Source organism: Helicoverpa zea, chromosome 18 (assembly GCF_022581195.2).
Source record: "Helicoverpa zea isolate HzStark_Cry1AcR chromosome 18, ilHelZeax1.1, whole genome shotgun sequence".
Classification (NCBI taxonomy): Eukaryota; Metazoa; Arthropoda; class Insecta; order Lepidoptera; family Noctuidae; genus Helicoverpa; species Helicoverpa zea.
The window spans coordinates 591,753-607,618 of record NC_061469.1 but is presented as its reverse complement, the minus strand read 5'-3'; the positions used below and the strand labels follow the sequence as shown (position 1 = coordinate 607,618).

General features: G+C 35.4%; 1 protein-coding gene across 2 annotated transcripts in view; it reads right to left on the bottom strand.

Moving 5' to 3' along the window:
- LOC124638930 (ankycorbin) overlaps positions 1-15,866 on the bottom strand; it is an 89,919-nt gene that overhangs the window by 11,553 nt on the left and 62,500 nt on the right. Inside the window, exon 3 of one of the 2 annotated variants that reach the window (XM_047176086.1) lies at positions 9,813-9,934. In XM_047176086.1, the coding sequence (XP_047032042.1) occupies positions 9,813-9,917 (105 nt within the window). In that variant the 5' untranslated portion in view covers positions 9,918-9,934. Of the gene's footprint in view, positions 1-9,652; positions 9,781-9,812; positions 9,935-15,866 lie in introns of those variants that run through there. The other variant, XM_047176087.1, reaches the window with a different exon arrangement.

Genomic DNA, 15,866 nt, shown 5'->3' with positions numbered 1-15,866 from the left:
ATCCTACTCCGCTAGCTACCGGTAAGCAAGCAGTCACAATTCCACAGTTATGTTTTCATAAAACTAATTTAACGATGAATTCCTTCTCGCATCCATCATTCATAGCACACTGCGAGAATGCCGACACCTCTCACACGAGTATCATTTATATCACGTATGAGAACCTTATTAACACGTATCGCCGGTGATTCGCATCACTAACAAAATGGCGGCGTTTGCGCGGGCTTTTTCGCGGCAAAACAAAACTTGTAACTGACACTGTGAGTGTTAATTAAGTAGCTTCGTAAAACTAATAAAGAGAAACTTTTAGAAGGCATACGCATTGTGTCAAATAACTTTGCAATTCTGAAGTTAGCTCTTTGCGTATTTGTTTGTATTGTTAGGTATTATTGATGAAAAGCCTTGCTTGTCCAAAATGGGAGCTCCATTGATTCCTCATTAGTCATTAAAATGTGTCAAATAGCTAACTTCGATATAACTATATATATATAACTATGCATGAGTTACTTGGCGGAACTGTAAATTCTTTTAATTTGCAAGCTAATTTTCTATCTATAACACCGCAATAAAAAAATCACACGCAATGATTGAGGAAAGCCGAGATTATTTACGACCTCATGATGTTTTATCGCAAAGAGATTTGTAAAGCAATTGGACGATAAAATAGTTTTATCACTACACGAACCGTTATTAATAATCCAGTTTTAAACGTTGTTAAATTAATAAGCGATTTATAACTTTGGACATTAGTAATATCCGTAATAGAGGCTTTGGCTACCAGTTTACGTATTTGATGATGTAGTTAAGTGAAGACGGGAGGTTAGATAATGGAGGGGACGTAAACACGGCCATTAACAAACTATTGGAATGACACCGAAGCTGTAAAAGTTTTGATAGCCTTGTACTTGATAGAGAGAGCCGACGGGTACCGACCGACAGACGCCGCCCACGTTCCTAACAATGGTTTAGGAAAACAGGCTTCTGTTCACCAATTAAGATGTAACTGTTAATTGATGTAAACTTCCGTGTAGTGGAATTCTGCCTACGCAACTGTTGTTCAGTTTATCAGTACCTACCCTACAACTTGGTAGGCACAGCGTGGAAAACTGGAAACTTATTACGACCAGATTATGCAATGTTGGATAATTTGAATAATGTAATGTAAAGCTCCTGTGTATAGTGTGCTACTAGCTAGTTGCCACCAGCGGTTTCACCTGCGTTCTTTGAGAAGAACTCTGAGCAGCCGGACCAAAAGCACACTTTTGGCTTCCTCGATGAATGGTCTATCTAATACTGGAAGGATTTTACAAGATTATTGCGACCAGACGAACAAACCTTTCCACTTTATACCTCTAAATTAACATAGCATTTCTCTCAATAATTTGATAAAAGCCAGCTAGTTTTCCTCGTTAGCTAGTCTCGTGTTGCCACACAACTTATTTGTTCCGAGATTATCGATAAATTCCGTCACCTCGGCCCGTCAACCTGTCAGAAAGTGCTTCGCATACCATAGACACGTGACCTCGATGCCAACGGCTCTCGAAGCGGTGTAGCCTCATAAATCTCTTCAAATAACTAAAATTAAAGCAAGCCATAACGAGTGCAACAAATTATAGCTTCCTATACAACGAGGCTTCCAAAATAGTTGTAAAGTTAATCAATTTCATGTGAAGCGAGATTGTCTATGGTTAATCATGGTGCTTGTAAAATAAAATAACAGTGAACGATGTTAGTTTTAAACGATTATTAAGAGAAGCGATTTTAAGAGTGTTTGTTTTGGCTCAATTCCTATTAGAAATTAATGTGTAATAGCTTAGCTATTTAGAGAGTATACTTGACTTCAGGAAGTAATATCAATTTTTGTTCATAGGTTTATATGTAACTTTTCAATGTATCTTAATTAACACTACTATATAGTGGTATGAAAGTTATGTGAGAAGATAATATCCATCTTTAATTATATTTACTACTAGCTTCTGCCAGCGACTTCGTCCGCGTTAGATTTGGACTTTGTACAAAGAGAGGCTATCGAGAGTTAAACGTGTTATTGTGAGCCAACCATAAAAGATAGACATATACTGTCAGGGTATATTTTTTACATAATTTTAAGGAGAACATTTCCGTCATACATTGTTTTAACCTTTAAGGCTGCACACGCGGAAGCATACAAACTTCCCCCGTTTTCCCAACATTTACCTTCACTGCTCTGCTCCTATTTATCGTAGCGTGATGATCGCGTGATATCCTATAACCTGCCCAGGAGCACGAAGAATCATTGTACCAAGTTTCATTGAAATCCGTCAAGTAGTTTTCGTTTCCATAACGAACATACAGACAGACAGACAGACAAAAATTTTACTGATTGCATTTTTGGCATTAGTATCGATCACTAATCACCCCCTAATAGTTATTTTGGAAATATATTCAATGTACAGAATTTACCTCTCTACAGATTTATTATAAGTATAGATTTTCTAACCATAATATAATATATTTTACTAGTCTACTTTAAAACTGGTTCAATATTATCTTACACGAATATTTTAGGGTACTTTTAGTTGTATCCTTCCTATCTTCAACGGCTTCAACCTTTGGTTCGATTCCCCCTTTGGCAAATTACAAGTCATGAAAGTATTCACGATAAAGTAAAACAGATGAAGAATTGCAGCTAGATAGTTTAATTTATTGAACTCTCAAGTTTATTCATTTTGAACATCTCGCCAATAATTTACTTGGGAAATTTTCCGACTCATTTTTCAAGATAACTGAGAAAGGTACAAGTATCGACTAGTAAGTACTGAGAAAAGCATTAGAACAAGTTTCGAATGATTGGCCGTAGGAGGCGACTACATTCTACAGGTGGATTATAAAGTTGATTGTAAAGACATACACAGTTTCAGATATTTTTTGCTTTGAGACCTGACAAGTGTGAGATAAGACTAGAATTGTAAGTAGGTACGTTGAGTGCATGTATTTTAAATTGGAACTGTTTATGAGAGTAGGACGATGCATGTATTTACTTTGAGAATACTTATTTGAATCTGTTCCTTCTTATTATAAAGTTTTGTATTCCTTCTTCGCCACCACCAAAGCTATCAGTTTTGAAACCATCCTGTATGAAAAGTATTTTCGTAAACTACATCCTTCTTACTGATTAAGTTTTTAAGAGTTTATTCATTTTAATTGAGTAAATTCTATAAATCTTGGTTTGGTGTTGGATTTGATTGAACAAGTTCTTAAATAGAACAGGAAGCATCTTCAACGTTGAATATATATTAATAACAAGTTATTCACTCAAAGTTAAACCGAAAGATAAGCTTAATGTTGATAACCAATTAACTATTTAAAATATTATCAAAAAAGGATTAACGAATGCCATAAATTAAAACGTTTTAATACCTCGTTCCGCATAAATTCCACTTTAATAACTTTATTAGAGAAGCATTTGAATAATATATTATTAGGTACGTACCTATTAGTCATAAAATATCATATTAACATAGCGATTGGATTCTAGATCCTTGTAATAAAACTGTGATTTAAATTATTGGTAGACGGTATAACGGGATAATTATGTCTCATCTTTAATTACATGCAAGTTTATTTTGCATGTCAACACACAATTAATTATATTTTTCAGGGTTTCTGGGACTAAGTTAAAAACGAAAATAATTAATATTAATTTATATTTATAAATCTCAACTCATTTCATAAATAATGGAAGTCACTTCTTGGGATGGGATTCGGGAAAATTACTACACTTATCTGTTCAAACATTTATATGATACTAGCTTTCCGCCCGCGGCTTCGCCCGCGTGGAATTCGGTTCACCCCTCCCGCTGTGGGTTAGCAGCGGTGAGGGAGTGTCAGACTCTTACTGACTAAAATCGTCGTGTTCCGTCCTAGGCCTTTTATATACCAGGGCCGCGGTACCTCTTTCGAACAACCCGCAGCCGCGGCTGGCCCTGGCGCTACTGGGCCCCACTGATTTCAAAACAGACTAATTCGCGGCGAACCTTAACACCACGATACAGAAAAGCACAACGCCATCTATCGAGCTATCGGGAAGCTCGCGATTGAACAATGAGCTACAGGTTAAAGCGCGAGATATCATTGCACTTCTTACGTATCTTAAAAAAAACAACGTCACCACGTTTTAAAAAGCTATCATTCCACTTCTTATGTATTTTAAAAACACATCGTTACCACGTTTTAAAAACACCCAGCGCCATCTATCGCATACCTCAAGAACGAAATAACTTAACTAATACTTATACCAATTAGTAATTCGTTGAATTATAGTTAATTCAGGATAAGTAGATGTAAAAAAAACAGTTAAGACGATAAAACAAATCGTACGTCATCCCTCGGGAATTCCTCATTTTCGAGGATTCATTATCGTATCATTTAGCTTCTAAATTTATATGTTCATATTCGTTTGCAATATATAAGTAGATGTAAAAAAAAACAGTTTAGACGATTAAACAAATTGTACATCATCCCTCGGGAATTCCTCATTTTCGGGGATTCATTATAGTATCATTTAGCTTCTAAATTTACATGTTTATATTCGTTTGCAATATATTACCTTGTTTTAAACGACACACAGCGCCATCTACAATCCATCCATCAAGCAAACAATATTTTTGTTTTCCCTCGGGAATATCTATTTTTTTCGGGATAAAAAGTACCCTATTATTTAATCCGGACTTCTAACTTTACGTCTGCAAAATTTCAAAGCAATCGGTTCAGTAGTTACGGCGTGAAAGCGGAACAAACAAACAAACAAACTCACTTTCCGATTTATAATATTAGTAAGGATTGTCATACTCTGTTAATTGATCTCAGTTTCTAGCGATCTCTCGTCTAGATAGGTTTACCGACACTAATGAGTGAGATGCTCCCAGAGGCTCTTTAGTTATTGGAATCTTATGACAAATGATAAGAATATCCATAAGAATTTTTGTATAACATTCTCCATAGAACAGTCATTAGTCTTTCCGTACAAGATAGAGGAAATATTTGCACTGGCGCTAGAAAGTATTAATTAAATCAAGTCAAATTAATTGTCTTTCGATTATTGATTATGCATAAGAAATCGATTAATCCATTTGACTAATTTGTCACAGATTTAAAATATATTCAGATTTAGTGTTACAAAAAATTTGCTATACATTTTTCTGATATTAACTGGAGATAGATGCGAATTCTTTAACATGATAAAACATAGGTATGTTATTAATTTCCATTTTGTAATGGGTTGGGGTGTGTGGCCACCTACCGTTAGTGGCAGAAAATATAAATCTCCCCGAGTATCACACGTCAATTTAAATGATCCGTTGAGAGTCTGGGACGTGAGTGCGCATCTTAAACATATTACCATGCCATGACTTATGACGTTCCATGTAGTTTGTACCTGACTTGGGATAAGGTCATAGATAATGATGATAGTGGCTGCTAATTTTGTCGATAAATGCTGGTAAATTACTTTTCATTTTAATATGGTCACGGGACTAAATTACCTGTCATTTTAGAGCAGGTCCTTTTTGGGTGGAAGGAAATTTACCTATAGGTATTTTTGGTATCATTGTAAATATACAAGGGTAAACGAAAGATCATAAAACCTGCATTGAAATAGCGTTTAAATGCCAAATGTCAAGTCCAATGCACACAGCCGCATACATGCAAATGGCCATTAAATTAAATAGCATCCGTTTTTCTCAGCGTCAACGACAACCAATTTTCTCAATCGCTCCGTCGAAACGTTTAGTTACAAAGTTATTTTGACACCGCAGATGCAAAATAGATAAACTGAGGTCCAACAAAATAAAATAGTGTGCGTAAGAGGGACCGGTCCACAACGGACTAGTTTTTAATGATGTCGAGCACCCGGCGAGGGAGTCATAGTTGCTCATAGATGACAGGAGATAACGAGATTGATTGTGAATACATTAATTGTTTGGAAACTTTAAGACGGCCACAGCATCAGAAATCACAAGAACACCGCACAAGCTGAGCGTGGTTCTAGTTCAAAACTGGTTTAGTAAGTCACTGGCTGGATGTACTAAAGTGTCTCTGGTTCAGTTTTTTTCTGCGCGCGTCTGGTTGTCTACGGTTTCTGCAACGGCCATTTGTAAATTTCAAATGATTGGAAAATAAATCATGTTATTATTGTTTTATTACTAGGCTTTTTTGAAACCTGATACAAAGTTATCAAAGTATTATATTGTACCAAGGAAATGTACCTAAAATCGTACTGAAAATCTGAAACTGTAGGTATGAATAGTAATCGAAATATTAGCGTACCGTACAAATATACCGTTAGCTCTTATGAATCTTGTGATGAGAAGTTTGTTTATGTCGTAACCATGTAAGAACAAATTATTATATTTCAATCATAAAATTTTACTGCCTATCGGAAATTCAAAAGGCGTTAAATGAGCCCACGCGGTCTCACATTTTATAATAGAAAAGAAGTTTTATTTACAGGTCATAAGGTTGTTTTTCCTGAGACCCACATACGTACCTATTTATTGACTATTGTTAAATCTTGTAACGTTTTGTAGAGATGGCACATAAAATATTTAAAATCACAAAAATGCGTGTGAGTTTCCAATTCAAGTTTCAAAAATAGGAAATAATGCTTTAAACTGGTTATGTAATGTCATATGGACTAGGTTCTATTTAAAGAATTAGGAGCTAAAGGCAAACTAGTTTCATTAAAACCTGGCCGTTTTCCCATGGTTTCACCAGCGTCCCGTGGTAACTACTGCCTGTAACGATATAAAAATATAGCCTATGTTACTCGGGAAGAGTGTAGCTTTCAAACAGCGAAAGATTTTTTCAAATCGGCGCAGTAGTTTCGGAGCCTTCAACGTACAAAGAAACAAAAAAATATATATATTCGTTTTGATATCGCAACATTGTGTACTCATACAAAATCTCGTCAAGATCCACGATTATGTCAGTCGCACTTTGAATAGACCCATGACCATATTAGGCTGAATAAACACACGCCAAGATCAATCATTTCCTCAAGAGAACACGAAATGATTAGTTTCCGCACGAATCGTGTTATGTCAACAATTTGAAATGGCGGCCGACTACTGGCTTCGTTATTTAACGAGAGACTGGCGACACCTGTTTCATCGGAACTTGTTATTTAGGAGATAAATCAAACTAAATGTAATACGTCCTGTTGTAAGGTTTCTATAAATACTTCCTGTAAATTAAGGCTTAGAGAATGTTTGCAGCGATGTTGCCACGATATTGTAGCTAAGGGGTCACAAATCGCGATGGTAACACTGCGCAGTAGCTCACCTTTGACTGCAAACCTGCGTTGTAACAATGGCAATTCCTTGCCTTTTGAAACACTTGTAACATAAACACTATTAAAATAGTACCCAAGTATATTTTAACAAGTCTAGGCTCTAGACAAAGACGCTTACATTGTCTAAAAGTACACATTTCAATACAGTGTACTACAAGAATATAGCTCTTCCTTTAAGCCATTCAAAGCAAGTATGAAACATTTTATAATTGAACAGTACAATAATCCCTTTTAAATCCAGCCCGTAACTAGTTTGAGATGAAAATAATTACGAATGAATATGTTAGAGCGCGTTTGAAAGCAATTACGTCTGTTTTCATCGCCGTATTAAAGTTAGTAATTAACGCTTAATCTTTATGTGATAAAAATGTTACGGAATTGCGTTTAATTGTTTGTAAGTCAGTTTAATCTGTTCTCAACGGTCATTTTGTAAAAATAACAGAGAAAAAAATAAATGGTCTATGGTTGTTAGAAAAACTGGGCCCAGGTTACTTTGATCGATGATGTGGCGTCGTGGGATCCAATTAGCCGGCTTTTAATATCTGTGGATGGACTATTATGATTGTTTCAGTTTTTGTTTCTAAAAAGTTATTGAAAGCCGTCAATTTTTGTTCAATAGCGAGTGTTGAACGAAATGTTGGTAATTACTCGGTTTTGTATGAAAGTAAAGGTATTAATCTCTATTGTTTTGAGAAACTCGTTGTATTGTTCAAGCAATAATAAAAATTGTTTCCAAGCCTATGCCATATTTTTACATTATTGTCTCATAAATCCACAGTAAATAATCACTTTTGCTCGCAGAAATTCCCTATGGTTCGGGTAATAGATTATGCTTCGTAGTCCATTAATTAAATTAATTACTTATTAATTATAAGGTGGACCTTCTGTTTGACGGATGGGCCCTCGGACCCCGGACCATCGTGGTCAATCTGCAGAGCTGTCTTCTTATTGCTTTATATAGTGAACATACAAATTACAGCATACAGCCAGCCTGTAGCGACACAAGTAGATAAATCGATACCGACCGACGATATATCGATGCATTTTAATTATTTATTAATCGATTCCGAAAGGGACAACTATGTAGACGATGGGAACACACTGGCCATAAATAAGAGCTTTATAGAATTATTTTAAGTGGCAGCGAATTTTAAACTTTATTGTGATGATTTAGGATTTAATTCAGTTCGCCTGATGGCTACATTAATTTCGCGAAGTATTAATTTGTTCGCAGTTGGGTGCCGATTCGATGTTGAACGATGCTACTGCGTAGAATGGAACGCAGCTGACATTGTTGGGAGAAATAGCGCTAACGTTTATTATCCAGCTGCCATTTATTATAAATACAATTTATTGCCTTTTGTATAAAATATAATTCCTTTTGTACGTCTTTTATGTGAGGTTGTTTGTTATTATTTTTGTTATGGTAACACTTTCGTTGTGTTGCCTGTTCTTAAAAATAATATAAAAGTGAACCTATTTATTCCTATTAGCGTGTGGGCGGTGCGCATCCGATCCCAGTGAGAAAAAAAGCAAGAAACATGTTTTATGTTTTTCGAGACAGCTAATCCATTTATTTATTCTGACAAAGAAGATAAATCTCGGTCAGAAATCTTTTTATTATCGCGTTTCCTGTTACAGTTGAGTAAATCGATCTGTCTAAGTTGCGTCCATATAAAAGTGAGTTCAATAAATAAAGTAGATTGTGATGAAAACCCAATTAAATCGAGTGTAGTATTCACACTAGTTTAAATTGTATACCATTAAGTTAGCGATGGGCCGCCATTAGAGTGTTATCGGCTATCGTTAACGAAAAATTACTTTGAAAATGAGGTAGCAAATTATAAGCTTGATAGTTTGCAGCTGCCTTTAAGAATTTTCTCTTAAAGTTAAGTCTATCGAAAAGGACGTGGGAGCATTGCCTTTCAACACTTAATCTTCCAGAAATCACTTTTTCATTTTCTGATCCTGTGGCCGACAATTGGTTTGATTTTAAAAGTAACGACTCGATATTTAACGGTAGACCATCTAAATGTTCAGTTAGTGGCTCGGATCCCGCAATCCACTTCTGCATTCCCCTACCCCTACTTGCCACGTCCATATCTTCCTTAAATTGAGCTTCGCGTTCATTTCACTAGTGCTGCCGCCGATTAAAAAAAAAAAAAAAACTCTCGCGAACGCCGAGTTAGTTCTAATAACTGATCGTTTCAATTACACCTACCCTACGTTACTTGACAACAAGGCGCCGGACCGTTCGTCTTTCTTTCCTCCGTGCTTTTCGCCTTTTACATTTACATTTGCTGGACCTATATTGCTGCTCACCTCGTCAGTGACGCCGATATGCCTCGCGTCGGCAGCCAGCACGCTCGCCAGTCGCGCCGCATCGCCGCACGCCGCCGCCTCCAGCAGCGCAGCGGCCAGACCCATGCGGTCTCACACCATCACTGCAATACATGTACACTAGCTGGAGCTAATAGCTCACCTCGTCAGTGACGCCGATGTGCCTCGCGTCGGCAGCCAGCACGCTCGCCAGCCGCGCCGCATCGCCGCGCGCCGCCGCCTCCAGCAGCGCAGCGGCCAGACCCATGCGGTCTCACACCATCACTGCAATAGAAGGAATAGTAGCTTAGACTTGGCCACCAATAAATGGCAATAACTCAGACTTGGCCACCAATAAATGGCAATAACTCAGAATTGGCCACCAGTAAATGGCAATAACTCCGACTTAGCCACTACTAAATGGCAATAACTCAGAATTGGCCACCAATAAATGGCATTAAATAAGACTTGGCCGCCAATAAACTGAAATATCTAAGTATTGACTGTCGTTAAACAGCATATAGTGTTTGCTACTAATAAATGTCAATATTGGTTATCAATAAATGGCAAAAACGTAGTCTTGAAGTTCTCAATAAATGGAAATACCTTAGTTTTGGCCAGTAATAAATAAGTATTAATATTATCTAAGTCTTGGTGACTTAGACAACAAAAATTTAAAAATTATATAAAGCGGAATAGCAAGTAATTAGTTGAAGATGACCTATTTTTGCAAAGTTGTGTGAAATGCCTCATGGAGTGCATTTTGTAGCTTAACCATTAACAGAGCAAGAATTAACCACTTCGGATCTAACCAGATCTCGAGACATTATAACTACGAGTCGTAACGCTTTTGATTTCTGATCCTAATCTCATGTTTATGTCTTATGAACCAGCTTCCATGTGCATGGTGTTGTAAAAGGTGCTAATAGGATCGTGGGGTCAGATAACAATCTCGAGGCTTCTATAACCGGATTGTTTTAATGGCAGGGGTTCCAGGAGTCAAAGGTATCGTAGATTAATGAGGCTATGAGAGTCAAACAAGGGCAGGGTAGAGAATTTTATGAAGGTTTTTTTGTTGCGTTTGTGACCTACGCCAGTGTGAAATATATGCCTCTATTTAAATTGGAGCTACTGTAGCGGTTTGAAGTACGATTAATTGAGGTAATTTATACCTAAAAATGGGAAATAGTTACTGCGTCGGTTCTCCACTACTTTGAAAAATTGGGAATAGGGGCATAGAAAGGTTTCTACACTATTTTGTCAATGAAGAAAAACAGATTTTGAAAGGTAGGTAATTTACCTTTAGTTTTTACATTCAGATCAATTAAGCTACGAGCAACTAAGTAATTTATAGTTACGTCGCAATAAATAAATATGTAAGCAAAACAGAAGGAAATACTTTGTAGCTTTAAAAACCTAGTAATCCGAGGCAAACAAAATGACACAGGCATCCCCCATTGGTACAAAAGCGCGGTGTTTTCATAAAAGAGTATCATTAAGCGAACCCAACTCAAATAACACTGGAATATATCCCGTTTGTTGCAGGCTCCCATTCACTAACCACCACAAAATGTTACTTTTATTGCATTTTAATCCTTAATTTATGGGATTTAAGGTTTAAATTGTTATGCTTTATGTTAATAAGGAGTGTTTTTATAAAAGTCTGAGCGACCAGCCATGGCTGCCGTAATTCGTGGCTGTCTGCCTATTTTGTGTAACTGCACGTCGCGGGAGAGTTAAATCATAGTATATATTCAATGTAATGAGGATTTGCGTTTTATTGATATTTCCTTAATAGTGCTATAAAATGTAGTAATTATAACAAAAATTGTATCTGCATCAGCCATACTGATCAGTCAGTCTTATGGCATATCTTATCAATCAAGTAGGTACACTTCACACTTGAATTGTAATTAATTAATTTATCTAGGTTTCTTAAGATTTAGATCTTATAACTAACGTTAATTTATATTCTCTTTATGAAATAATGCAATAATAAGCAACATTGCTATCATCACTCTTGCCTTTCTTAAGTGATATCTTATACTAAAATTATTTCAAATATTTAGTCCCTAAATAACTCTCATTAGATTTAACTACATCAGTAAAAGCCGCCGACTTTTATCAGATAATATAGAATTATACTTAATGGCCATATTATCGCGACAAGAATGGACGCAAACTCCTTTGCTATAACGGGTTTCATTTTAATAAAATATGAAGCCATTGCAAGCTATCTCAATCGGTTCAATTAACTGCATTCTGCTTTGCATTATAAATATTATAATATTATGCGTGCAGGCCATTGAATTCAATTTTGCTAACCATGCTCATCATGCATAGTTAGCCAGAAGAAAATAAAAAGGTGTGAAGAATTGTTAATGGATACGGGCCTTTTTACGCGGTCGAGGTTATGAATACGTTAAAATTGTCTATGGTTGCGGAACAAAAAAGGTTTCGTTTTCTATTGTAGTTTCATGGGTGATGTTGTGTTTATTTTTTTGATAAGTAGTTTTTATTGAACAGACTAGTAATATTGATTTTTTTATGGACAAATAATGTATTTAGTAAATTAGCTTTAGAAATTCTATTTCTTTTTTTTATGCAAACCAGCCTTAATTATATTTTTATGTAGATAGGTACGCTATCCCGTTTTGTGCTTTATGTGAAAAAGATTTAAAAATAACATAATTGCCATGTACCATTCATTAATTAGGATGTTTATCTAATAAAACATTTAGGTACCTAATGATATTATCATAATCGATTGAAATTAATCTTCCTTCTTATTTATTAGGAACGTTTTATTTTTATTTTTCATCTGCCTATTAATTTTACTTTACACGCAGAAAGCAGTAATTAGCGAATAACTGGTTATTGAAGTTATAATGAATATTAAAAACTCAACAGATTCACACGTTTTTATGGTATAATTGTATTTATAAACAGTCTATAATCATGTGAGATACGCATCATGTAGTTTTAATTAGTTAAAGTATGCGCAAGCGTCATTGGTTTCCATTCCGTTTCTCATGAATCTTCTTGGAAAACGATGCTGGTCCTAGGTAATAGTATAGGTATTTTTTACTGTTGAATTGTGTAGTAGGGAGATATTTAATTATAATAAAATTATTTATCGATCTCTGTATGTGTTTTCATGATGGCTGAATTTTAATTTAATTTTATGTCAATAGGAATATTGTAATGAATATTTGATCTAGCAAGATTGCTTAGTAATAATAGCTTACTTTAAAATTAAACGTAGGCATCAAATTGAAACAAAGAAGCACTTTAATAACACGAAGGAAAATCATAACTTCAGACAAGATAAAAAAAAAGTTCTCATAATAAATCATAACTAACAAGGAGGTTTGCAATTTTAGTTTTTAATGCCAATTCGAAACAAAACTGGCCAAAAAAATCTTGGAAGCCATTTGCTAATTTTTTCTTTTTGCTGGCCAGTATTATGTTCAACTTTTTTTTTTAATTTAGAACCAGAACTTTTAATGAAACCTTTTTGTAAACTACATATAGTTCGGCCATTCAGAGAATGCGTTCCTGACACGTCGCGATTGAACTGACGACGTAACTTTGCAATGGCGTTGCAGTTACGATAAAAATATTTTTGCTGGTTGTTTACCGTTTTAACAATTGAGGAGCATTAAAACAACATTATTATATCAATAATCAATGAATGTAGTTACGTCGTCAGTTCAATCGCGACGTGTCAGGAACGCATTCTCTGAATGGCCGAACTATAGTAGGTTGCATTTTTTATATCTTTGCGGGTTTTTAAGTGTAAAATATGGTTTGTAACTTACTTGAATGAATTTGTAAGTAGTAACAAGTGAAACACAGGGAACACACGTAAGATCGCGTGCGTACTTGGGCACTAATACACGACAATCAACAAACATGTCTTACATAGATGGATGTCGATCGCTTGCGATAGCGGCTGAGACTATGTTGTGGGCGGGTAGCGGAATGTGGACTATTTACATTAAATAATTAACTATTTTGTTTGTGTACTTTGTTGATTGAAAGGAACTTTTACACAAGATTTTAACAAAATAAATTGGGTACATTATTGGTCTTGAAACTGAAACCGTATATTTTTAGGTACTAAAATCTTTTCTATAACATGCCTTTAGCAATAAAGCAATGTGAATACATGGACATACTTTATTAATTTTGTACAAAATGTAGGTATTATTCTTCGAAAGAAATTGATGTTTCTATGTAGGTACGTGGATTCATTCTTGATCACTAAACACTGGTTTACAGTAATAATTAGGCACTTAAATAACGACAATCATCCTAAAACAACTAAAATTCAGTATTCACGCTAAAGCTACAGAACCCAGAAATCTTTCAGCAGATTAATACAAACGATAAGAGCACTAATTTATAACAGCAAATATCTTAGAGTATAAACAACAGTAAGTAGTTTGTAGATACTGTCGCCAATATTAGCTACCTGTAGTAACTTATTGAGAGATCATATCAAGTTACGCATTAACTTGAGAGCCTGAACTTACGATTTGATTGTGTGCTAATTTAAAACACTATTGTTCTTAAATTAGGTATTCATGTATCTGTATTTTATCAAAGTTTATAATCTTTGGCGAAGGAACTTAAGAACCTACTTTGTACAGACAGGATTAAAATGTCGTTATTCTGTAGTAAATTAAAAACTCAATGAGGTTTTAAATGTTTTTATTCACATGAGTTCACATGGACTTGCAAGAAAAAGAACGGGAAACATGAACAACCATATCATGACTGCTTTCTTTTCTTTCTGCCTGTCTTTTTAGTAATGTAGTGACGTTATGCGAGTCCGACATATTGAGTTGATGATTGAGGCAATACCATGCATATACAGGTCCAATGATGTATCGGAGAGCACGTAAATGTCGGTCCTGCGCCCAATCTCACTCCTGTCGAGTCGGACTGTCTATTCCTTCGCAAAGCCGAATGGAATGGGCTTTGAAGTAAAGAAATAGAGTGTACGCCTGTGTCATCGTAAATACTTTGCACAATAATATATCTTTCGCAGCTGGCTGATCTGAAAGCTGATCCCTTTAAGCTCGAGACAATATTAACTAAAATCGCTTATCGCCTCCGTTGCACTCACCTTCAACCTTACAATATAAACAATAAGCAATTACGATCGCTCCAGTGGTTCAGCCCAGCCCTTCCGCCACTCTTGGAGGATGAGCCAATAACTCAGACGTTTTACTACCAGCCTGTTTGTTTGTATGTCAGGAGTTGGTACTCCTTGGTAAGTGGTCTGTGAGCAGTCTTTTGTTTTCATTGATCAGCGATTTGGTGGGCATTGTACCGTGAAAATGTTTTGGGTGTAAAGTTGTGTTACAATGTAAGTATGTACATAAAAGATCTTAACGTTCGGGTTTCTGCGTCTTAACTGTGCGAAACTGATTAGATGCAAATGTTTGGTGTCACTTTTATCTTCCTGTATCGAAGTTACATACACACGACAGATACCTACCTACCTATATACATTTTTTGGATTTTCGAATTAGTTTCTAGTTACAAAAAATACAAAGCTTGTCAGTACCTAGGTACTTACACCGAAAAAATAAATTACCCATAAGTAAAGATAACTAAAACGCTTTTAATTACTACCTTACAGCAAGTATTTACACATAAACTAATCACATGCAAATGAAACACGAAAGTTGTTTATTTACAGCAACCTGCAGTTAATTGCAACAGCACAAGTGTCAACAAGAGTGTCGCAACTGCCTGACACCGACACCTGACACCCGCATGTAATACTACTACAAGCCACCACTAGGGCTGGGCATAATAAAAATAAATGTATCGATAAACTAATTATAATTTATTACGTCTCTACAAATCTTACTGGGAAGTTATTGTCAAGTTATTTTATTTCCACGTCGTTATTTTAATGAGCTTGTGTCATGTTAAATGACAATAAAACATGTGACAAGATAATTGGACAAAATTAAACTCAAACAGTGTTGTTAGAAATTAGTTAAAAAGACATCTGAAACGTGTTTAAGAAAGTTTTGTGTTGGATTTTTTTTAAACAGGTCTGTTTTTTTGTAAGAACTTTATTTACTATATTGAATGCATTTTGACAGATTTTATATTAAAAAAAAAGAAATCGGTGTTGAATCACTTTTCTCTAAGTCTGTGTTCCTGTGCTGATTGCTATTAATTTTTAATTTAT